Source organism: Geospiza fortis, unplaced genomic scaffold (genome assembly GCF_000277835.1).
Source record: "Geospiza fortis unplaced genomic scaffold, GeoFor_1.0 scaffold138, whole genome shotgun sequence".
NCBI lineage: Eukaryota > Metazoa > Chordata > Aves > Passeriformes > Thraupidae > Geospiza > Geospiza fortis.
In genome coordinates this window covers 10609671-10635968 of record NW_005054307.1, presented here as the reverse complement: position 1 = coordinate 10635968, position 26298 = coordinate 10609671, and the positions used below count along the sequence as shown (strand labels likewise).

The 26298-nt window shown below is 38.9% G+C and overlaps 1 protein-coding gene across 6 annotated transcripts in view; it reads right to left on the bottom strand.

The window, feature by feature from the left end:
- Positions 1-26247, bottom strand: part of CACNB2 (calcium voltage-gated channel auxiliary subunit beta 2) — a 110589-nt gene extending 84342 nt beyond the window's left edge. For 4 of the 6 annotated variants that reach the window (XM_031066779.1, XM_005418606.3, XM_031066781.1 and 1 more), the window contains exons 1-2: positions 1455-2043; positions 495-614 (exon numbers count right to left, since the gene is read on the bottom strand). In XM_031066779.1, coding sequence (XP_030922639.1) covers positions 495-614; positions 1455-1523 — 189 coding nt within the window. In that variant the 5' untranslated portion in view covers positions 1524-2043. Of the gene's footprint in view, positions 1-494; positions 615-911; positions 931-1454; positions 2044-25925 lie in introns of those variants that run through there. The other 2 variants (XM_031066780.1, XM_031066783.1) reach the window with 2 other exon arrangements.
- Between the last annotated feature and the right edge of the window lie 51 nt (positions 26248-26298).

Here is a 26298-nt window from a genome sequence, read left to right as displayed (position 1 = left end):
TATGACTTGTAGGGACTGATTCTTCACTGAAGGGAAATTAACAGGATGTTCAATTGAGGGCTGATTTTTGACACTGTAAAAGCATTGAGTGCCCTGGCAATCCATGGGCAAACTTTCAGAAACATCTTCAGTAAGAACTCATAGCATTGACCCTATACACTGCAACAAATGCTTATATTATATTTAATAAAAGAAGAAATGCACACATTTAAATAAGAATGTTCTGAAATACATAAGTCAGTCAACTGCCTGTTACAGAAAACTGATTCTAAGTGATTTTTCATGGAGCATATATTTTCAGCTGCTGTCTGAAAGGCTTATAAGAGCTCTAATCTATATGTTAACACATTAAAAATTAGTTTATCACTAATGCATGAGATGGCAAAGAATCATGGAATGGCTTGAGTTAGAATGGATCTTAAAAATCATCTAGTTTCAACCCCTGCTTTAAAGCCAAGCATTTTATGAGTGTGTAACATGAAACAATGCCTTACCTTTGCTTTTTCCAGCTGTGCCTGGGCCTGTCGCTCTGCCTCTCTCCGCACTGCTTCCCTATCTTCTTCCAGAGATACATCTGAATCAGATGGACGGCTGGTGTAGGAGTCCGCCGAACCCTGCCAAAGAAAAGAAAAATAATGTCACAAGTTCCTTTGATGTTAAAAAAAAAAAGAAAATAAAAAAGTAGAAGTGCTTATACACCTTGCCTTTTCTCTTACTTCTGTATCACTGAAAAGAAACTAACTGCCCAAAAGGGAAATTCTTTTAGAAGAAATTTTATCTATGTAAACATTTTCTTCTGGAAACTTTCAAAAAGTGCAGGTGTTTTCTCCAGTGTTTTACTTCCTGCCCTATCTCTGCACTCTTATTTGTGTGCTTTTCAGCAAGCAGAGCCAGTTTCTCTGGAGACTTACAGCACTGGTGCAGTGCAGGGCTGAAGGACACACAGCAGCTTCAAGGATGGCTCCATAAAAATTAGAACTCAAAACAGTGACAGAAATAGCAAGCAAACAGACTTTCTATAATCAAAATGCAAATTTACTATCAATAATTGCCATTACACAATATCACTGCTAAGAGATTTAATCTCTGCTATGCATTTATATTTTAGGGCAGCCTCTCTACCTGACACACTTTCCCCATCAAAACAGCAAATGGCTCATATCCATCTCTGCCCCTCAGCAAGACATGCAAATGACCACAAATCAACTTCCAACTAATAAAATCCGTCTGGACTCAACACATGTCCCTGTATCACCACAATGGAAGCAGCCACAATGCCAGAACAGCTCTATAAATAATGACAGCTCTGCTTTCTCTCTGCATCTCCCTGCATACAAAATAGAGTTCTGGTAATTCAATCAGAATGAAAACAACTGTCCTCTCCTCACCGCCTTTTTTCTCTCCCTCCTTGCAATATATACAATATAAAGTGATAAGGAAAATGCAGGGCTTACACAGATATCAGAATTCTTCAGACGTCCTCCTTTGGCTCTTTTCAGAAGCCTGATCCAGGTGGCCTTCATTAGCCAGACAGCTCAGTTACTGTCCGCAGCTGCAGCGCCCGGCACTGATCTCATAAAACATGTGCACACTGAGCACTGCAGAATCACAGCTCCTTTCCTATCCATGCTCTGCCGTGAGAGCCTTCCTCCTCTTTCCTCTGCTTTTCAAGCTTCCAGCCTCACTGCTTCCAAGTATTCTACTGGAACTAAATTCTCAAATTTTCTCATGCCAGTAGGAAAAAATGAAAAAAAAAAAAATTCAAAAAAACTCCAGAAAATCCAAACCACCTTCAAAAATCTCAACTTCAATGATAAAAACATGAAATAAAACCAGCTTCGGAAATATTGTGAGAGATGCTTCAGCTGATCATAAACTGAGATCGATCACAGAAAAATACCTAGGGCTTTTTCCTTTCTGTTTTGGGGGGCGGATTTGGCTGTTAAAAATAGTGCTTGTAAAAGAACCTTTTAAAATCCTGTGCAAAATGTATTCAGTGACATTTGCAAGTGCAAAGTTCATTTCATCTCTTCCTAGATTGGCTGGGGGTGGGGTAGCAGGCTGTTCATACCACTGGGCATGCTCCATATGTGCAGCCTTTTACGCAGATGCTCACATCACACCGGGCTGTTAGCCTATGCCAAATTGCCATTTTACATCTCAAGGGTAAACAGCTGGAAAACGCGAGGTCCCTGTGAAACTGGAAGAGCTGGTACAGTGTTTCGTTCCCGTCATGGATGTCTGCTGCCAGCCACGTTTCCCTTGGATGCTTGCTCCTGCCACGGAGTGCTGCCCTCCGCTGCAAAGCACTGAGCTGCACTCACATTTCCCTTACAGAAACCAAAAATACGCCTGTTGAGTGGGAATTTAACCCCCTGCCTACTGCGTATATTTTTTTCTGACATTAGCAGAGGAAAGGAGCAAAGAATAACTGCAACATACCACGTAACACACAAATATTAGATCCTAATATGACAAAAGCCAAACAAAACCTTAAATTTCACTATTCTGCTTTTCAGAATCACCCTCTACCCTGAAATAAACTGACATGGGAGTGACACACTAAGGCAGGTTTCCCTAGAGCGTTTAAAATTTACTGACAGACATGCAACAATCTAGGTGAAAAAGATCACTGTAGCTGACTGCAGTGCCTACCTTTTATATAAATTCAGACTTACAAGAAAAACAGCGAATAAAGACTACAGCTGAGCACAGTGGTCATGTACATGCTGCAGTTTGTCAGCATATCCCAGGAATGATCAAATCCTGCCATGATTTGTGTCTGTGTAACAATGAAAGTGCCCACCACAAGTGATGCAGCAGCCTCCGTTTCACCATTATTAGAGCAAATAACAGTTGTCACTAAACTCACACTTATAAATAAAGCTACTTTTTAACTTTACAAATGTTTTACTTTTTTTCCTTTTCTGAAGTCTGTAATAGTTACAGCATAGAATTTAATAAGCTGTCTTTGAACTGACAAAGAAAATTATTCTCCAACGAATATTTTGTTTTTCAGGAGTTCAGATACATCTGTTAAGTTGTGGTGATTGTTCAAAACTAAAATGTCTCCTGAGCCAGAGCAATAGGAGCAGAAATCAAAATAAAATACACTCTAAGTTTATTGCATTTTTAAAAATATCTTGTCTGCTAAGAAAATATACAGAGGCCCTGTAACATCCTCAAAGCCTGTCAAATTTTGCTGTTCTTTAAAATTCCCCTTTGCCACAACTTCTGACCCAGCTGCCAATAGAAATAGTGGGAAAAGAGGATCATCAATAAGCAGACAGAAGTTTAGTGCAGCCTTTAAATCCAGTTATGGTTGACACACCAGTGGCCTGCGGACAAAACCACTGATGCTATCACAGCACTAATGAAAGGTGTGATGAGTCTGTGATGAGCTCCCCCGGAGTCCCAGCCCCCAGGATACTCTGTGGTCCCTGGACACTCAATCCTCCTTGGAAAAGGCACACCCAAACCCAAACCCAAACCCTTCCCCACCAGCACTGCAGCTCCTTGGTGCCACTCTGCTGCCATGAGGAATGGTGCCATAAACCAGCCCTGAAGCAACACTACCTTTAAGTAAGAGGAAAACAAACAAAGTAGCCATTAAGCATGACAGATCATACGACAGTGTGGGTGTTTGCTCCCTACAGCACTTATGGTGAGCACACAATATTTGACACTGACCAAGCAGCATAGCATCACTTTTACTGTCTTTCATTCTGCTGTGCACAAGGGATACTACCTAACCAGTCCTCTCCCTATAAAAAAAATCATGAAGCACAGTAACATAATTCCTATCTCCCCAAAGGGGGCAAAATGACTTTTGGGTCAGGCTACAATTGCTAAAATTTTAATTTCATCTTCTTGGCAACAGAGATCCTTTACACTGCATGCCATGTCTTGGGTTGGTCACAGTCCTAACACACATCCAAAAAATCAGAATGATTCCATTTATTTTAATTATATTGACAAACTGCATGAATCAACCACAGTATTACATGTATTTTCCCCATGGTACAGACATGGTCATGTAAATTTTCTGTGCAAAGGGAAAGCTGGAAGCTTTTTTTCTTTTTGAATATGGGAAAACCTCACAGCTGGATAATACAGGGAAAGGAGGAGCATACAATTGCATTTAATTAACTGTGTAAATTTCTGAGTATTTTTATATGAGCTAAGAATGCATTCAATCACATTATGATAAAAAAAATTAAACCTATACAAAAATTATGATGAAACTATAATAGAAATACCTCGACTAGTAAAAAAAAAATCACAAGTGGATGTGCATCTTCCATTAATGACAACCAAGGAAATTACATTTCCTCACTGGGAAGGAGGAAATGATGCTGAAATTTTTTTGGGTTACTCTGGAGAACAGTAAAAATCTTTTCCCAAGAGCTTCTGGAATTCAGTCTTTGTGAAATTCTTCATGTCTCCATCTTGTTCCTTTGCCATATGGAAGAGCTGCAGTAATATCTGTATGTAATATATGTTACTGCAGCCCCCAGTTCCTCATCTTTTATGGGAAACTGTTTAATGAAAGCGAGGTAATGCATGTTAATAATTATTCCATATATTTATTCTTCTTTTTATTTTATTCCTTACTTTGCAGGTTTACAGGCCCAGTTTGTTTGAAAAATAAATTTCTGTTTTAATAACATGCTTGAAAAATATTTCCCAATTTTCTTACCACTTATTAGAGTAGCTTCTATGAACTATTCTTATAGTGCAAACTCATACTTTTCACACTGATAGTGCTCATATGTGATCATATTTGAATTCATTTTCCTTCAAGACAATAAATGTCTGATGTTTTTAGTATTGCAGAAGGGTGACATCTTTAGGACACTGGGTCCCTCAAGTAAAAGGGTTTTTTTTATACTATTTCCGTTTTCTTGCAGGTAGAAACTTTTTAGGTAAATTCGGTAGCGCCTCTAGATCTCTTATTTTTCTTGTTAGTTTTCTGTATCCATGCTTAATTTTCATCAGCACAGCTGGAGTTTAAGTACAGATTTTGACTGATAAATTCTCACTGGGTTAATACAGCCATCACTACCCTCACCAATTCAGTCTGGCCTTTATATAGTGTTTTCCCTTTAAAGAATAAAAACAATCTGAGTACCATGACTAACTTTAACAGGGTAATCCAGTTAGGAATTAGATATCATTAGAGCAGATCATTTTCCAGATTACTGAAAATTCGAAAGTAATTATCTTCTTAGAAAGATCAACCAAGTTCCTTCAAGTAAAGACTTTTCACATTATTATTTATTAAATGAAGGCAGGAAGCCTTCATTTGAGTGAGCAAACATGCATGGAGATTTTACTGGGAATAAGGAAATATATGTGACTGCACACGTATATAAAACCCTTAATTTATAGCAGTGGGGTCTTCTCTAAGATATATTTTTTATCTTTTCATTCACTTGATGCTAATGAGACTTTTAAATCCAAAAGGAGAAATTACTTTATGTCTTCATTTGATTTATACTTTGAATATGGAAAGCTCAGGCCTCACTGTGCCAGTAAGAGGAACAAATCACTTCAATATTCAGAATTTATAAAGAGATATTGATAACTGCTTATGTTCTTATCCTGTGGCAGCAGTAAGAATGGCACCACACATCCCACTAGGACATGATTTGAGGTAGTGTATTATGTCCTTGTGATATGCAACTCCTTCCTGATTGCTATGAACTACAGTAAAGAAAAAGAGTTATTTCCATAAATATTTTAAAATTAATTCAGAACAAAGGCAAAATGTGGAATGTCAAAGTTTAGTATGACGTGAAACTGCTGACATTGGCACATCATAATATGCCAGGGTATACAGATTGTTGTTTCACCCTAAACTGATCAACCTGAAAAATATAGTCAGAAGTCAGAAGCTCTCCCACAAAGGCACCATGAGTAGAGGGGACCTCAGTTTGGCAGAGGGACCACAGGTGGTGAATGTGAAAATTTCTTATCTATGAAGTTTTCTCCAGGTGTCTAAACAATGTCATTGATTTGAATTATGTTGAAGAAACACAAAACGCTGCTCTGAGAATGGTATATAATATTATATGGATGTTAATTATTTGAGTGTAGAATTTATAGAAAGACCAAATTTAATTCAATTAATTTTTTGTAAGGTATGTTTGAAGTGTATGACAAACTGCAGAAATACCTTTTAGCAAAGGAAGAAGAAGAGTCCATGTTTTCTTTAAGGCACTATCAAACAGGAATTGTTAATTTCTTGTGTATGGGTCATGGATGCTTCACACCCTGGCAAAGTCTAGTCCTGATGTCCTCCCTGGTTCTTGACATGCACCCTGCAGTGCAGCGCCACAAAATTTACGTGTAAATAGACAATTACTATCCAAGGAGAGCTACTGGCTGCTACTGTAGGCATTGAAATACTCAATGTTTGCATTTAAAAACCAAACTGAATGTTGATTAAAATGTTTTTCTTGTTCTCTAGAGCTTATGTGGCATTGCTATGGCATCTACAGCCACGGGAGATGTTCAAATCACAGGACTGAAATATCAGAACAGCTGGGAGCTTTAGGGTGGCAATGTGATTAAAAAGGAGATTATATAGGAAATCAGTCTTCTCTTTACCCTTAGCATGACTTTGGCAAGCTTGATGGCAGCATCCAGCTCTCCATTAACAGGTTTGCAAGGCATTACTAATCTAATCAACAGCTGCCTGAAAGCAGAGTTTTTTAAAACAGCTCTTAGGTTTGCAGAAGACTAGATTTTGGCATTCAGGAACCAGGTAAACAGCTGTACTAGGTACTTTATCAGGAAAAATCAAAACAGCAAAACCAAAATAACCCCCCACACATTTGCACTCACATTTCATTGTATTAGCCTAAATGTTTGCTTCTATGTTGTTTCACTAAGAAAAAGTGAAATGGGTAGGTATTTTTAGAGGAATGATGGTCTTTCATGGAGACTCCTCAGAAAATCTTTGAAAATATGCAAAAAGGCAGCTGTAGAGCTCAGCCTAGTTAGCAAACAAATAGAGCCCTCATAGTCAGAGCTAAACTTTTCCCAACTCTGTGGGATGCTCTGGTGTGTTAGCTTACCTGCTTTCCAAAAAACATCTAAGATATAAGACTCCTTGAGACCACATTGTGCTTGGCACTGCACAGTCACAAAGTGAATGACAAACACTGCCTAAACAAGCTTGCAATCTAAGGCTGAGAGAATATGAGCAGAAAAAAACAACAAAGGAGTAACAAAGGGATCAAGGTAGCAATGCAATAGAAAAGAAAGCATTTTTAAATACTGGATATCAGCATTATGACTCATCTCTTGCATAACCACAGTGGGTTGTTCTTTAAGTAAGTTTCGTTTATGTATTATGGCAGAGATTAGTTCTGTGAAAGCCTCTGAAGGAGGATAATCTGGTAGCTCTGTGTATTCTGACAGAGATTCTCACATTTATGAAATAAGAGAAAGGGATTTGGATGAAGAGGGTAATGACAGACATAGAAGGCCGTCTCCAAATTCATTAAAAGAAAAGCTTTATCAATAATATAACCACATCATTGATAACTTAAAAAAATGAAACAAAAACATCCTACAAATTAAAGAAAAATAAATGAAATTTGATGTTTTGAGACAATTAATTGGCTCTAGAGAATGGCACTAAGCTATTAATGATTTTCGAGCTATAGAGGAAAGTCAGAGAGGTGACAAAACTAAGATGTTGCCAGTGGAATGACTTGGAGACAGGTGTCAAAGAAAGAATAATACACCAAGGAAATGACTGCAAGCAGCATGAACCTAAATCTTCTCTCTTTTGTCTCAGACTGTCAGCACACACGTGGATATTAACACAGATTGACTGACTCATGGTAACTTTTGAAAACTCTGGTAACTTGATTATATGTTTAAGACATTAGGTGAAGGTAAATCAGACATATTAGTAACAACAAGCTGACCTGTAGTGCTGTTTACTAGGGCAGAAAGGGCTAAAAAATTAATGGTTTTAAGGAAAAATGGAAATATAACTTTTGACTGTATTTATTAATAAGCAGCAAATATCATGAAGAAAGGATTTTAAATTGCAGAAAGACAATTCAGAAAGAAAAGAATTTAGAATATAAAATGCTATTTATTTGATATGAGAGCACAGACAGAAAGACAAAGATTGGGTCAGCCATGAAATTAAAAGTGGACAGTAAAAAAGAGGGAAAATGGAAAACACATCTGGGGTGTCAACAAAACCAGAAAGCTAGAAAAGGAAAGAATTTGCAGGAAAGCATGGCAACCATCATCCCAATTTGTCTCAGCTCAGTTAAAAGTGCCAATTTAGATTCTGTGTTCCAGATCGTCAGTATATTTTTATCTGGGATTTTGGTTCAAGTCATTAAGATTTTCTGCATACTTAAAAATAGCTTCCTTGAAAATTCAACATGAAATTCTGTTACCAGTGGAGAATTCTGAAGGAAAAAAAGACTATTTCGCTTGAATTTTATTTTTGATCTCCATACATACAGGCCTTACCTAGTTTTCAAATCTAACATTTTTAATCTACTCCAGATAAAAAATTGAAGGTTTGGGGGCTTACTTTCTTATTCATTTTTTACTTTATTAAAAACGGTGACGTTAAGCATATCCAATGAACTCTTATGTATTTTAGTATTTCACAGAACCATAAAACATCCCAGACTGAAAGAGACCCACAAGGATCAAGTCCAACTCCTGGTCCTTCAAGGGACCATCCCCAAGAATCACAACATTTGTTTGTGAGGATTTTCCAAACTCTTCTTGAGCTCTGTCAGGTCTTTTGCTGTGGCCACTTCCCTGGAGAGCTGTTCCAGTGCCCAACCACCCTCTGGGTGAAGAAGCTTTCCCTGACATCCAGCCTGAACTTCCCCTGACTCAGCTTCAGGTTATTCCCTTGGGTCCTGTCACTGCGCAAGACAGAGGAAAGATCAGCGTCTTCCCCTCTGCTTCCTCCCACAAGGAAATTGTTACTGGAATTGCAATGAGGTCTCCCCTCAATGTCCTCCTGGCTCAACAGACCAAGTGACTCCAGCTGGTCCTCACACAGCTTCCCTCCAGACCCTTCACCATCTTTGCTGCCCTCCTTTGGACACTCTAACAGTTGAGTGTCTTTTTTATATTGTGGCACCCAGAACTGCCCCCAGCATTCGAGGTGAGGCTGCCCCAGGGCAGAGCAGACCAGACCAGGACAATCCCCTCCCTGGCCCTGCTGGCCATTCTGTCCCTGATGCCCCCCAGGACAGGGTTGGCCCTCCTGGCGGCCAGGGCACTGCTGGCTCAGGTTCAATGTGCCATGGACCAGGACCCCCCGGTCCCTTTCCATGGCTTTGCTCTCCAGCCTCTCATTCCCCAGGCTGTCTGTACATCCAGGGTTGCCTCATCCCAGGTGCAGAATCCAGCACTTTCCCTAGTTGAATTTCATTTGATTGGCGATTGCCCAGCCCTCTAATTTATCAACATCTCTCTGCAGGGCATCTCTGCCTTGAAGGGGGCCAACAGCTCATCCCAATTTAATGTCATCACCAAACTTATTCAGTATATCAGTATGTCCTGTGTCCAAGTCATTTATGAAGATGTTGAAGAGAACTGCTTCTAAGACGGAGCCCTGTAAAACCTCAGAATCCCACTGGATTCCAGAATCCCATCAGATCCCCAGTCTGATGTCACTCCATTCTCTGTAACCCTTTGTGCCTGAGCCATGAGCCAGCTGCTCACCCATCACAGGATGTGTTCATCCAGCTGTGAGCTGGAAATCTTGTGCAGAACAACACTGTGAGAGACGGCATTGAAAGTTTCACTCAAATCCAAAAGGATTCCATCAACTGGCTCTCCTTGATCAAGTGGGTGGATTATCTTGTCATAAAAGGAAAATAAGTCTGTCTAGCAGGATCTTCCCCTCAAGAAGTGGTCTGGCTGTGACCAACAATGCATTGTCTTTTAGGTGGTTTTCAGTAACTCCCAGAACAACATTCACCAAAATTTTACCAGTCACTGAAGTGAAACTGACAAGCCTGTAATTTTCAGGATCATCCCTCTTGCCCTTCTTGAAAACTGGGACATTTTCCAGCTTCCAGTCAACTGAGACCTCTCCAGATCACCAAGACTGTTCAAAAATCATTGAGAGAGGTCTTGCAATGACATCAGCCAGCTCTTTGAGGACTCTTGGACAAATCTCATCAAGCCCCACAGACTGACAGGCAGCAAATCCTGCATAAATTTGGAGCTGACTGGGAGTTTATTATTCTCACAGTCATGGTCCATCCATGCTTAGGGCTCTGGGACCCCCAAAGCCCATCATCAATGTTGAAGCAAAGAAAGCATTAAACAACGCTGCTTTTCCTACCTCCCTGTTTGTGAGGTGACCATACTCATCAAGTAACACGTCAAAGGTATTACTGGATTTCCTCTTTAAAAATACTTTTTATTGTCCCTCACAGTAGTGGTTAGCTTCAACTCTAATTGAGCTTCAGCTGCATGCGTTTTCTCTCTACAGTGGTGAGCACTGTCTCTGCAGTCATCCCATGTCACCCAACCTTTCTTCCACTGTCTTTTTTTTGCCTTAGCTCCAGAAGAAGATCCTACTCAGCCAAGCCAGCCATCTGCCTTGCCTGCTGGACCTCTGACATGTTGGAATTTCCCACTCTTGTGCCATTAAGAGGCGGTACTGAAAGAGCAGCTAGCACTGATGGACCCCAACATCCTCAGCAGTATTTCCCCAGGGAACCTTATTCACCAGCTCCCTGAGCAGCCTGAAGTCTCATATCTAGGGTTGAAGCCTTGCTGGCAGTTTTCCACCTGTCACCAGAGTTTTTAAACTCAACTGCTCCATGGTCTCTGTCACCAAAAAAGTCATCAACCACCACTTCATGAGATCCTCTTGTTAGTAAGCATCAAATCAAGGAGGGCATCTTTCCCAGCCAGCTTCCTTAGTACCTGTACCATGAAGTCATCATCCAGATGTTTTTAGGAATCTTCTGGGCCTGGTTTTTCCAGCTTTGTAGTGATCGCAGTTAACACTTGGCAAATTGAAGTCCCCCATTAGGACAAGGATGGATGATTTAGAATTATCCCTTAATTCCTTAAAGAATAATTAATCAGTGTCATCATCCTAGCTGAGTGCCCTATAGAAGACTCTCACAATGGTATCTGCTTTTTTTGTTTGTCCCTTAATCCTTAACTAGAGGCTCTCAACTGTCCCAATGACAACTTCAAATTCCAGCACTCAAACTTTGTCAGTTTTCAAAGGTAACAACTGCTTTTATACATATTTTTGCTTGCTAGCCTTCATTTTTATACCATAAATACAGTTTTGTCTGTTTAAATAAATGGGGTTTTCTGCCATCTCTTAATGATTTAGTCTAACAATCATACACTCTGAAGAAACTGCTGTCATACACTAGTTGTCTACTGATAAATTTATTTTCCAGATCATCTGCTACTGAAATTTTGATTTTCTAGTCATGGTCTCTTATTAACAACTGCCATGACCTAGAACACTGCCATTTGCTCACCACTTAGATTAGGAAAGGTTTTCTTACCAAGACCTCTGTTAAACTGTGCATATGAAGACCAGGGAATTAATTAAATTTCCCTCACCCAGGCTCACTGAAACCTTAAGCCCTTAAAACAGAGATTCATTTGTGACTCAGCCCAGGTATCTCTTGCAGACACAATGACCCTTTAGCACCTGCAGTGTTCCTCTCTTTGATACCACCAGAAACATCAAGTAAGCAGTTTTGCACTGCTTGGCATCATTTATTTCAGGATATAAACATGACAAAAAAATACATCCTCATTAATGGGCTTAATCTAAGCCCAGTTTCTGAGAGTGCCAAAACCACATGAGTTATTGTGGTTTCAGGTGTTAGTCCTTTGCTTCAGTCTTCATCCCCATAGACTCCTTGAAAAATAACAGGACTGTTTCTTTATAGCCATTACCTATGCACCAGGTCTAGCATAAAACAAAGCAAACTACTTGGGATTTTATCAAGAGGATGAGGCTCCTTTTTCACTATTTACACATTACAATTACTCTCATCTGATTTCAAGAATAGAACAGTCTGCAATACTTTGAATGAATAAAAATATCTCTGGAAAGGCCTTTTGTACCTCTTGTCTATCACCTATCAAAATAATCTTGAAGAATTCCCTTTCTCCAGCATATATTTTCACAGTTTTTGTTCTAAACCAAAATACATCAGTTAATGTATAGATTGCATGATGCCAACTACTCACATCCATTGGCTCATTTAGATTTGTCTCTAAAAGCCACCTGACCTAGTGCATCCACACAGAGTGGATGAGGGTATCAAGATAAAAGAAGCAATAAATTCCTGATTCTCCCATCCCCATCTACATGGCTGTCACTGCTTGCACAGCTCCACCAACTGTCCTTTGAAAGAAGGAGAGTGACACAGTTTGTGATTCTGAGTGATCATTTTTAGAGCACTATCCCCACCTCTTTACTAATAAATAAGACTGAAGGCTCTGCATGTTATTGTCCCTGTTTTTCATCTGCAAGACAATGCAAGAATGTGGAGAGTATATACAATGCTTGTTTCCAACAAAAAATAGTAAAAGGTTCTAGGAAACCATCTGATAGTATAAAATATACAATATTGAAAAAATCTAAATGTATTTTCTCATAGATAAAACAGATCTTGTACTATGGATTTATGCTAACACTAGAAATAAGATTGCTTAAATGAAGATGTGAGGGTTAAAAGGGCAGGGTATGTTTTAGACAACATGGAAACAGAAATGTGCTTGCTGATGAAGATGGTGCTAACCTGATTAGGTTAGATGCTAACCTGAAAGGAAATAAAATATAAATGAATTGCAAAAGAAAAATTCAAGGAAATCATAAAAGCAAATGGTGTGGTGAACTCTCATAATTCAGTGCTGAAGTATTTTTTGTGTTCTGGGACATTCACAGGTTGGAAAAATAGAACAGATATTTTCCAGGATAACAACTGAACTCAAGTTTCTAAAATTATTGCAACCTAGAAGACCAAGCATTTTCTGTTTTTCAGACATAGGAGAAACATCAGGAACATTCTTTCTGCTTCAGAACAGACCTTGCCTGGGTCAGTTACATCATATCCCTCACTGAGCCATTTCCACTTCTAGAGGATATACCACTGATTTTTCTTTCATCTATTGTTGCAATACTGAATACTGGCAGAAAATACATGTTTGATTACCCTGCCACACACCTCTCTGAGGAGCCTAGCTCCTTGCTGTTGATAACCTCCTTGTGCATGATGAGAGATCAGGACTCCAGGCTGTGCAAGCCCCATTCCCTCAGGTTGGATCTGCAAGTCAAGTGATCCAGCTGCAACCATCCTGAATCATCCTCTCTGATTTACCCACATCTTTCTGTTGGGGCACCAAAACTGGTCACGGTCAAGCAGCTATGTTCTAATGAACGCTGTGATTATCTCCCTGGATAGAGTGTCTGTACTACTTCTCCTACAGTAATCATGAGTTTGGGATTTCAAAAGAATCTGCAACAAGATATACAATGGAATTCTTCTCAAAAGGAGACAATATACACCTTTGGCAAACCTTCATTTTTAGAGTTGCTGTGCAACAGTCAACTTGTTCAAAAATTTTAAGGCAAGCAGTATCTCACTTTGTTGTAAAGTGACATTATTAATACGCTACCAGGATCAAAAAAATTTGTAAAATCCCTCAGATAAAGAGATTTACCCTTGCAAGTTTCTGGTTAAAAATGAGTCTCCAGCAACTACAGTGATGAAAGACACAAGAACAGAAACTCCAGTTCTGCAAGTCTTAAGGTCTCAAAGTATATTATGCTAACTTTCATCAAAGAAATGCAAACAATCCTATGTCATCCCCAACAATTTGTTTCCTTCAGGAACTCCACAGGCTAGAGCCTGCTTTTTTTCCTCTCTGATCCATTGTTTGGAAATGAAATAAATTTTCTCCTTAAACTCATACAGTTATGCTCAGTTAAAAGTTCTATTTCTTCCAGTTTACAAGGGAATCAGTTTCTGCTTGAAGAATTACCACCCAAAAGTATCATCTGTCCTCTGCTGCTGTCACTGCTGAATTCCCATTGAACAACAGGAATATGACAAAGGTGGCTCTGAGATTGCCATTCTGCTGTGCTAATTAGGAAAGCAACTCATATTTGGATGAGAGTCCTAAAGGTAGAGTGAACAAAGAGCAGCCAAATGTAGGTAGGTGGATGATGGGCATCATTCAGATTATCCAGAGGATGAGCACCATGAGAAAGCAGCAAAGAAGGACAAAGCTTCAAGAGGAGAAATATCAGGGTAATAGGAGAGAAATATGAGAGAGTATTTCAAGCATGAAAGAGATGGATGGCAAGGCAATAAGCATTTTCTGAACTTTTGCTTTTTGTTCTTGCCACTCTTCAGTTTAGCAGCAGAGATCACAAAAGCAGAAAGGTATCTTTTCTAGGATTAAAAATACTGTATAAAAATACCAAAACACAAAAAAATTACCTCAGTGTTATTTGGGATTATATGCCTGGCTTGAAAATGATAGTTTGTAAACTACTATCTTCCTTTTGTTTATTTTTAACAATACACATTTTTACAACATTTAATCACCTCTGTACTCTATGAAGCTTTCCATTAAAGCCAGCCAATAAATACCCAGCAGATCTAGGCTTCTGAATTGAAGCACACAGGTAGAAAGCTGCTTCCACAACTGGCTTTTTCCTGCTAACAAGCATTCAACAGGCTCTCTGTGCTTACCCTGATTTACATGAAGTCAGTCCCCAAAGTGTGCACAGGCAGGCAAAATTTAAAAATGCTAAAAAACCCAAGAAGCATCACTTCTCCTAGGTCACACCTATGGCCCATTCAGTAGACTGTACATGCACTGCTATACCACATTTGTACTCAAAACCCCTCAAACATTCTCCAGACACAATGCTAGATTCCCTGGTCAGGTAAAAGTCAGAAGTCACCACTAAATTCAAGACTTTAGAGAAATCCTCTTGGCTCTCAAGCGGAATTCTCAATATTACGCCAGCTAAACTCAGTTTTGGAGAAAAAAAAAGGATTTGGTAGCTTTTTTTTTTTTTTTTTAATTTTACATTTATTCTTAACTGATTTCAATTAGTCTGAAACACTTCTTACAAAATATTGAAAAATTTTATTTAAGAAAACAAGAATGTCATTCTTGATTTGCACTGCTCTCCTTCCATTATTCCTTCTGTAAGAGTTATTCCATTTATGATCAGCAATAATTCATATAGTTAGCATCTCCCTTCCTGTTCAAAGTTTTTAACTTTACAATGCTTAAAAAAAGAATCATGGCTTATTGTTTCCTTCATCATGCAGAAGAAAAGGAAATGCTCGTTGCTGAAGCTGGCAGAGTAACACAAGTGTGCTCTTTTATAACCTCTCATGTTTTGTCAGTTGTCTGCAAACCTGGATCTTTTCATGATTTGAGAGGGTGTCACTATTTTTCATTCCTGTTAATTTTCAAAATCATCACAGCCTATGATTTCCCTAGCAGTTCCTTCTTGTTTCCTCTCTTGATTATGCTAAAACAGACCTTATTGAAGTTGAATAGCATTGCATTCACACCATAAAATCTACCAGAGAAGCACCACTTTCAATTGTTACAAGTCAAGCTGATCCACACAATGTTGTCTAACTGGCAGGACTAATCTCTCCCATCACACTTACAGACAGAGATGTCCAGGTTTATTTAAAATAACCATAAACAAAACAGCAAAATTTGCAGTGTTTGGATTTTTTCTAAATATATCCATTTTACTGGGAGGCATTTGATTACCGGAATATCTCAAATTTTAGTCCTGTGGTGACAAGGCAAAAACATCTACAGGAAATGGTATCAGCTGAATTGTGTTTTGTCCCTCAGCACACCAGGACAGTCCCATCCAGACCATTTCCCAGATGTTCTTGCCTGCAAATTCCACTGAACCTCTGGATCCAAAGTGATGAGAACATTATTTTGTACTAAAAAGACATGACTGAACTGAATTATTAATTTTTCCTTACAAATCTATGTTCCTGGCAGGAGAGGAGAGAGATAACATTCACGCATGCAAAGGAAACCTCCTAGAAGACAAAGCAGCTTAATTTACCAGGAAATAGGTGTATGTGGTGGTTCTCAATGTCAAGGTCAAGTGAAATGTCCATCAGCAAAATCAAAATTTCACATATGGTACTAAGGTCTTGTACAGGGAACCTTATGATTTCACTTAGGCATGACTCAAGGCCACCCATGTTCTTGCTAGGATGTCTATAATGAATAACAGAATTACAGCTCACAATATGAATTATTCCATTTTAGAAGGAATTAAGGGAAACAACACAACTTTCTTAAATATATGAGGGAAACCACAATATGATACATATGATAAACTGATTATATTTGAGCAACAATCTAATGCCTCTTTCATATCTCACTTTATAGATATTATCCCCATATTTACATGGAACCCAGATGAAGGCAAAAGAATCACAGTGAATTAAAGATTAAAGGCCTAAAATTTCAGAATTATACTGGGCATCCTTCACTAACAGGAACTAAATCAGTTGCTGGGCCACTGCTGGACATGATGAAAATTTCTAAGAGCAAGTCTTGACAAATGAAGTAAAAACATGGGGATTTCTCCTTTGTGCCCTGAAGATTTTTATATAATCTGCATTCTCTCAGTGGAATCAAAGAAAAAAAGTAGGCAGGTGAGAGGACATGCGGAGGAAAGGACATCTAGTCCAACCTCCTGCTCAAGAGTAAGTAGCATATTCAAAGCCACAGCAGATTACTCAGGACCCTGTCTAGCTGAGGTCTGACAATCCCTATGGATTAAAATTTTGCAACTTTACAAAGGGTTTTAGTCTTTAATCTCCTACACCAAATAAAAGTGTAAAGAAGCTCTAGGAGTCTTAGGATAATAAACTATGAAGTTTGACATTTAGCCTCAAAAATTAGCCTGCTGAGCTGCCATTACAAGCAGATAGAAACAATTCTATGAAGACATGCACAAGGTCGATTTTAGTAAAGCCTACTTCTGCACATATAATAAACTTCAGTTACCTCCAGTGAAGAGGTAAAACTAAGTTTGTAATTTCCTTTCAGGCAAATATACTTAATGAAAAGACATGTACAGATCTTTTGTTTCATACTTAGTCATTACTAAAAGGAATAGCTTTGAAATACTACTATGTTCTTATGATTCTCAACTAGTAATATTAATGTATCAGCCTTGCTCCCATAAACTGGCCTTTTATTGTTCCCGCTACTTAAAAATTCTTGTATTGGTTTACCTGTCCTTAGACTTAAGCACTCAGCTGAGTAGGAAGCACTCTCATTCTGTATTTCGGAAAAAAATTGCTTTTCTTATACCAATAAAAAACTACTTTGATTTAAAGAACTTATTTTTAATAAGAACATCTGTATAGATATTTGTAAGAAACACAGAAACTGCCTTAAAAAGGTAAAAAAAAAAGTGTTAACTCCAATTCTTATTAACTCCATTTGACTGGTTTGTAAGCTCTAACAGACTTCTAAAACTCTATTATAAACCATAAAATATAATATGGAATACTAGAATTTTAAACATCAAAAATTCCTACACACTGCTAAATTAAAACGCATAGAATCACACTGCGTTGTAAATGACAATGTAAATGAAATGTGCACAGGAGAATTTCCCAGGGATTTTAATCTTTCATTTCTGAGGAAAAAACCTTTTAAAATGGCTGGTTCCTATGGGTCTGTAGTTACAGCAATGAAAACACCCAAATTTTGCTAAATTTTTTCCCAGCAGAATCTTAGAAATTAATCTGGTCAGAGGTGTATAAAATAATAATAGTAAAAAGCATGGTTATCATTACCCACTTCTGTGTAAACAAAAGACTGCTGAAAAAAGAATTGATGATTCCTGCTAAAGATGTTACCTATCCTCCAGATTTTGTAATTCTTATTCATCAGCTGAAGTAATTATCTGGAAAGTAACATGCAGTGTAAGTAAACAAACACCATTTCATTTAGGCATTCCAGTTCCTGGAACTTGTTTATAATTTAGAGAAGACATGTCTTCATGACGATAGATGTCCATGGCTTCGATAAAAAGGTAGATGGATTCTTTCCCTGTGATAGCCTTCCTGAGAGCCAATGTTAAATAAGAACAAGTTATAGATTTGCTCTGATCAGTTGCTACTGAATTTGTTCATCAGAACAAATCATCTTACTTATTATCATCAGCTAGAAAAACATATTCCCAAACAGACATAAACACACAGCCTCAACTGTAAAAGAAAAGGAAAACAAAGGAAAAAAAAAGGACTTGTGGCCCAAAAAGACTATCAAAGAAACTTCATATCAAATATTCTGAAATGGGATTTTTGGTCCTTGATTTCCCTGTGTGGAAGGTTTTTATCAAAATGCCACTGGACTATATCCAGCCTGCCTGCTAGGAGTGCTTAATTGAGCTGTTGTAACTGCTAGAGTTTTGGAAGGTCAAGAGAGCAACAAGCTACCCAGGCTGCCAGCCACCACCTCACACACCATTGATGGGAGAGGAGCTGTGCTGCCCTGGATAGGGAGGCTAAAACAGGCAGCCTGCTGCAGCAGGCGAGCAGGCAGGATGGCAGACAGTGCCAACATGCCTTCTTGACTTCAGCTTTCCATATGTGCTGTAGGGAAGTCAAGATTTCCATTCTGCACATAAAACATCTTCTGCTAACCCTTCTGCCACCCCTTCTGCTACCTCACATCCATCCACAGGCTAAACAACGTACACATCAAAATGCATGTCACAAATACAAAGTGGAAAACAAACTTTAAAGTAACGCTATTATTAGAGGCAGAACACTGAGGTTCCTGCAAGATCTGGATTTATTTTGCACCATATTCATGCACAGCATATGCATGTCCCATTTCCTTAACTGAAGACATTCAAGCCACTTTCTTCTGAATATCTCAACTTCTGCATGTAGGGCTCCACCCCAAGCATTATGAATTGATTACTTAAACCATATGCCATTAGTATCTTTTACCCAGAGGACATCTCTAGCTACATAGGTCTCCTGACATTTAATTAAATAAGAACGATGAATATATGTGGCATAAGAGGGAGGAAGTTGTAAATAATTTCCAAAAGCCTGGACACACTCACACAGTGTGCAGAGGAATCCAAGAATTAGGTATGTAGCTACATAAATCAGGGAAGCCCAACTAACTAGCTTGTTGTTAACTCTGTACTGTCCTGCCTAGATTATGGCTTCTATAATTAACACTTTTTTATGGCTACATTAGCTTAATACAAATTCCTCACTGAAAAATAGCCAATTATTTCTATCAAGGCCTGTAGAATAAATGATGAATATGGAATAGAAAAACTCATGTATTCCTGATCGTGAAGTTATCAGGTTATTTTTTTTCCCCAAGTCCACACTGGTTCACATCACTGAGGTAAAGTGCCTTGTGCAGCATGAGGCTGAGCAGTGCATTGCCAGGAAGTAGGTCACTATCATGGCCATTTCCTTCAGGTGGAAATAAACTGAAACCAAGACTAATAGATGAATTAACAGATTTCATCAGGCCTTGGTGCTATCAATACACTCAGAAGCCAGGTCCTGTGAGAGACCTACTTCCCTCCTTCCCACTGCTGTCTCACAAATGGAAAAGTAGGTGAGAGATTCAGAGCTCCCTCAAACAGTTTGGTGGGACTTTTAAGCACTCTGATTTTGTTATTTTTTCTTCATGTTTGTGAGGTGAACTGCACTGGTCCTGCCAACCCAGGCCAGTTTTCACACTCTATTTCTCTTACACTCTACTCCTTAAGCAGGAGTAAACTTCTCCTTTGCTATTTTACCTGGAGCTGGTCATCGGGGTTGGTTTCTAAATGTCAGAAACCATTTGACTTTCACAGGACTCCGTCTCACACGTGCCTCAGGCACAAACCTGCTTCTCAAACATCATGCACTCACCATGATCCTCTTCCACAATAAGAGAAATGCTCATTCCCTTCCTTCATTGTGTTCAGGCACCGCTCAGCACTAAACCAGTGCAAAAGGATCTAGATAAATTGCAGTCATTGACTTGCCTCATATTTTTTTTTGAAATATCTATTTCTAAATGTTATTACCTGAAGGGAGAAACCTTGTCTTTAATCTCCTGAGCTCCACACTCCCTAGGACCCTACACTGAAAATCAGGTGTTCTGAGCTCTACACAAGGGACAGCTGATCCACTGCTCACAGACTCATGTACATAACAGGGACTAAAGCTCATGCCTCCACCCATAGCCCCCACAGAGCTCCCCACCTTTTTATTGACTGTTCATGTGTTGGACTGTGGGGGCAGAGTTAGGGGAAGGTCAGACATACTACAAATACTTTCGATATACTCTCAAAAATATAAGAGGCTCCATCCTTAGTCACTGAAATTCAAATTAAAGACAGGAGGCAAGGAAATAGAAGCTATATGAAACAAACAGTAACATCACTATTAAAAAATCTACTTCACATAAACTACAGGACATTAGATTACACACTGATTTTTCTCTGGGGAAAGAAGTACAGTCACTACAGTTGTGCAAATCACTAACTGGCAAGTACACTGGCTGTCTTGGGAGTAACAAAGAAATGACCAATACTTTCCTCTGCATGGGTTTATTGAGATTTTCCTCTCTAGTGTTTCCCTATTCTAAACTGAAACTGTTTCAGGAGCCGTTCTGCTACACCATCAGAACCACCAGCTCTCCCAGGCTTTCCTTGGGGAAATCCCAAAACTCATATGCAGTGCTTAAACACAGCTGAGAGGTCTCTGAGCTAGTCATGGGGAATGATGCCATACAGAATGACCCTCATTTTTCCAATTTATGAAAAGAAAATTCTATTGCTTCTACACTTTGGCTGCTGCAGAAAATCCACAGGACAAAGGCTTGCTAAGGGTGACTGTTTCACAAATCTACATGCAGCTCTGGATGTGAGCCCATCTGTTTTCACATATAAGCACTTGTTTCTTCCACATAAGAGTACTTCTCACTAAACACACAGTTTCAAGCCTGAATAACTCAATTTCTTGTGCAGCTGTACAATACTTGCAGCTGAAAATTAACCAAGTGCTATTGTCACTAGAAATAAGCCAAGTGTCTCCTAAAATTTAAAGATAAAGAAACAAAATGTCAAGGGATTTTTCAAAAGACAGACTCATGGCTCTGAAGCAAACCTCAGAGACTGAATTTAAATTGACTGCCTTTCAAGTCTGTACTTCAAGTTACACTCACGAGTAGTACAACTTATCTATCTGAACATAGCATTAGATGTTGTTGCCTTAGGTTGAACTAAGGTGAACGTGGAAAAGCCATTCCAAAATCTTATGGTTACATTTTTACAGCGTTCTGCCACAGGTAATTTGCCAAACCATCCTTGTGATAACAAACATTTTAATTCAATTCAATTGCAATTCAAGGGAGAGGTTCCCGAAGAAGCAATTCTGATTTGTTTTCATACATTCCCATGTCAATCCACACTATGATGAAAACTACCATTGCTAAAAAGTTACAAGTGACTCTCTCTGATCTTAAACAACATCCTTTTCTCCCTTCACTCAGTTTCTGATACAAGGTAAGTAGCAATGACTCAGAGTAAATACATCACTGTATTCTCCCTACTGATTTCTAGGACTTAAAATATTTCTAAAATAGGTGGGGTTTTCCCTTGAAAATTAGCCCTATCAGCAGAATGCCTGTATACACAGAATTTGGATCTGTCTGATTCATGAAGAACAGTCAAAAAGTAGCTCTTCTCAAACCTGAATGACATTTGACTGCTCCAAGATATTCCCCTCCCTGAGAAATTTAGCAGACAGATTTTCATACCTTTTGGAAGATAATTCTGCCTGGCAGGAGTCATGAGTATAACTGGCATTTATCAACATCATACTTATTATTCCAAAAGAAGTGTTCCATCCTTCAAGAGGACATAGGCAAACTCAACGGAAGCGAAGATTTAATTTAAATAGACAAGTTCAAAACTTTTGCCTGGAGAACACAAGTGACAAATGCTCAATTTCCAAGGCAACCAAAACATATGCCCTGGACATCACAAGCAATTCACTGGACTTATAAAGAGGTTTCCCACTCTTTTTAAAGATATTTTCCAAGAAAAATATCTGTGGAGATCAAAAAAAGCCAAATTTTGAGTTTCTTAGGAAAGTTAAAAATTGATCACAAAAATCTGAAAGTTACCCGCAATAGAGTGAATGAAATTAAATTATTTTTCTTAAATGAGCAGTAATCAAGAAAACTCGCTGCCTCTGAATTACTCTGCTAAAAGAATAGTTTCCCAGTGATTAGGTTTTTCTCAGAAGAAATCCTAATTAACCCTACACTTACCATCACAATGTTGGATCATGCTCATACAACAGAGCCCAAAGTCTCTGCCAGGGGAGACTGCTGGTGGGAAGGAGTGACAAAACACTAAAAGTGTCCTGTGCCCAACTGAGGACAAGAGGGTGCCATCAGCCCTGGTACACCTCCATCAGGGCCCCGGGAAGGCAGGAGGGAGGCAGCGGGAGCTGCCAGCACCCACAGCCCTGGCAAGGCTCACCTGAGGGAGGAGGAGCAGATGTTCTGCAGCCATGGGAAATGCTCTGCTGGGCAAAGTGTAGCCCAGGGGCACAGCAGAGCCTCCCAAACTTGCAAGCACCATCTGGAGTCCCATCATCCCTTATGTGGAACTCCAAAGTCTGTTGGGAGTAAGTTTTAGATGAGTTTGTTATGGGAGAGTAATGCAGACTATGATCTACCAGGCATCTGTGAAAAGGAGCTCCCTCTTCCTGTTTCATTTTTGATGAACCACTCCAATTCTGTTTAATTTATTTATTTATTCCCTTTAACCAGAAGTTTATTTCACAAACAAACAGAAAAAGGACTAAACAAACAAGTTACAGGCACAAATGAGACTGCAGGGCCTGCAGCTTTTTACAGTTTCCTGTATTTATGAAATTAAATTGCTTACTATAGTCAAACACATCTACTTTGCCAGATATGTGGCAAAGAATGCCTAAAAAGATTCTATATATTTATTTCATCACTCATAAAGAGCTTAATAAGCATCTATCTAAAGTTAAAAAATGTAATGTGAAAGACACTGTGCATCCCAAGTTAGAACATTTATGGAAATACTAATGGAAATAGAAAAAGACCACTGCTATCTGGTTTATTATTAATAAATTTATTTATTTATTTCAAAAAGATAGCTTTTGTCACTGTGTCATGACACTTTGTTTTTACTTTTAATATGAAGTGGTCATAAACCCCAACTTTTTTCTTTTGATAACTGATTCTTAAGCAATATTATCTTTGTCAGCTGGGGTTGCTGGGAGATGGTATCAGAGTTAATTATCAGTGCTGTCAGATATCTGAACTTATTATGCACTCAGAGTAAGCTAATAATTCAAGCTTGTTTATACACAGGAACAAAAAGAAAGCAAAGTGGATGCAAAAGTTGGTAGTACCAGTCTGTGGCATTTGGCTATTCAATTCAGCTGGGTTAGAGCACCACCCCAGATACAAATGTTTCCGTAAACATGTCTGTGTGCTCACGTGGACATGTGTGTGTGCATATGAAATGCAAACAATGATCACACACAGTCCCATTTCTCTAATACTCTATTTAAATATTGAGTTTTAAGAGATGCTTTAATGATGCTATGTTTCTTTTCATCAATAGTCTTCTCCCTAGGATAAAAATCAAATATTATATGCATAGCTAGAATTCCTTAAACTAATTTAAAATTGCTTTAAATTAATAGTAAACTAAAAATTAAACCCTGAAATTCTTCACTGTCACTTTTCACACACTTTGTCCTTCAGTGACTCAAGTAATTGTGTGGGAAGATAAAACAAATGCCTTTTCCACAGTACAGAGCATATGGCTTCATGAACAACAGCTCTGTACAGATAGAAGTTTCACATTGATTTAGCTTTTACTGAACAATAAAAGTGTTCTTCAAGCTTTATGTATACCATCAATTCTATTTTACTTATCACTGAGTAAAGCAAACATCTTGGTAAGTCTGGCTGCCAAAATAACACCAAAAAATGCATCCTTCTTTTCCCCCAAACTGTCTTGCTCTAAAGAAAAACTAAGAAGAAAAAACCCAAATGATATTTTAGTCTGCACTTAGTGACATATTTTGTTTGAGGAGATCATTACTCTTCAGTTTCAGGGACCTCTAGAGATATCAAAAAGAACAAAAGAAAAAAAACAAGAAGCAAATTAAAAAAACCTAACCCCACGCCATTCATGGTGGGTTTCTTACTTTTTTCTATTGATGTTATTTCACTTTGCATAAGTATGGTGTAGAAAAGGGACTGCAATGAGATGGCTCACGTGCCTGGGAAAGTTGTCTCAAACACTGAGCTACTTTCTATGACACAGAATACTTCAATATTTTTTAGAAGCTGAAACAGCATCAGAGAAAGAGACTGAGATCTGAATCCAAAGCCCCAACACCATTCTTCAGTCATCTGGGTTATTTTCAAGACATTTTAAAATTTCAGACTTGCTTGCTGTATGAGCCAGGAAGTAACTCCACAGGATACAATGAAATGAAGAGCAAAATGCAAAAGTCTGTTAAGAGTGATTTGCTACCCTTTACACATATCTGAATGTAACCAAATAAAAAAAAAAGTTTCAAAGTTCGACACTCTCTCCTGCTTTATAATGTTTATACACACGTAAACATTCTATAGCAGAATCACTGCAATGCCCTGTGGCTTACTGGTTTGGAAAAACTAAGTTCTTTTCAGCTCCCTAGCTTGGTTTGTGAAAGTTTGTGTAAGTCACACATTCACAAATGAGTTCAACGTGCAGACAGCTGCACTTAAATTATTTTCCTGAATGCCTTCTACATTTGTTGCATCTAAAAAACATAGCTGGCTGGAATTTAAAAAAGAAAAAAAAAAGAGGAAAAAATCCAAAATAACTAATTTCTTGAAATGTGTTGTAGAAACCAGACTGCCATAAAAGGCCCTCTCATACTTCAAAGAGCAACTTCAATAATCAAAACAAAACATTTGCAATTGCCAGTTATATGCAAAGAATGTAGCACTTTTGAGATTGTGAAATTTATTTTGATGTCCTATAGTAGAGTTGATACATATTTTTTGGTGTTATTCTTCCCCAAAGCTCCTCAGATTTGGACTCAGTCACAAATGTGTGTGGGTGGAAGAATCCATCCATTTTGCTTACAACGTAGCACTTGAACCACAGGCTGCAAAAATGCAAACTTTTATGTCAGCTAACAATGCCATACAAAAGTGTGGAGCTGTTAGCGGTTTTCTTCTGGTCTTCTCTGACATCATCAACATATTTCAAACACTGTTCTACACACGTACTTAAGAAAAGAGTGTCAGATCTTAACGTGGGTGTGTTTGGGTTTTCATAAGCTAGCTCTTTTGATGGACATTGCAGTACATTACAATGACATGCTTTGAACTTTTGTACAAAAGAAATGGTTTGGCAACATCCCCACAAACATACTGTTAAGGCCAGTTCCGTCACTCCTTGTAGTCTATTTACATTACAAAGTATGAGACAAATTCTTAATTATTTGGAGGCGTGAGTTTGCTTAACTCAAGAGTCCAAATAGCCTCGTAATACTCAGTAGTTAAATACTTTCAATACCACCACAATGCAATAAACAAGACAAGGAAAGTAAATTCAATTTTATCTACCAAATAGTACCCCACTACTTGAAGAACTTGAAGAAAAATATCGTATTTAAAAAGCAATCGAATTGGTGAATACTAAAGTTCAAATAAAAAAAAACGATACTGACAGAAATTCAAAGCTGCCCAATAAACTCTTGAGATTGGAACATGAAAAGTAAGTAAAAACTAAGGAAAAAAAAATCACTACATCTTACCACTTCGTACTCCTCACTGCCAAAAAGGTACATAGTTACTCCTTCGCCGTCTGACACCAGTTGCCCGGAGCGCCCAGCCGCCTGAAGTCAGATCTTCCCCTGCATCCTCAGCTCCCGCGTCCCAGCCGGGCGGGCTTCCCAGGCTGCTTTCCCACGCCTGGGCTGCTCCTGAGGCACCGGGGCTCTCGGGCATGAACTCGGAGTCTGCTGCGAGGGCCGCGGGACCGGCGCGATGGAAAACTGCGAAACTCCGCAGGCGGCAGCGACAGCCCCGAGCCCGTGCAGAGCCGAGCGGAGCCGCGCGGGGCCGTGCGGGGCGGGGCGGGCAGCGGGACGGGGCGGGACAGAGGGACGGGGCAGCGCGGGACAGAGG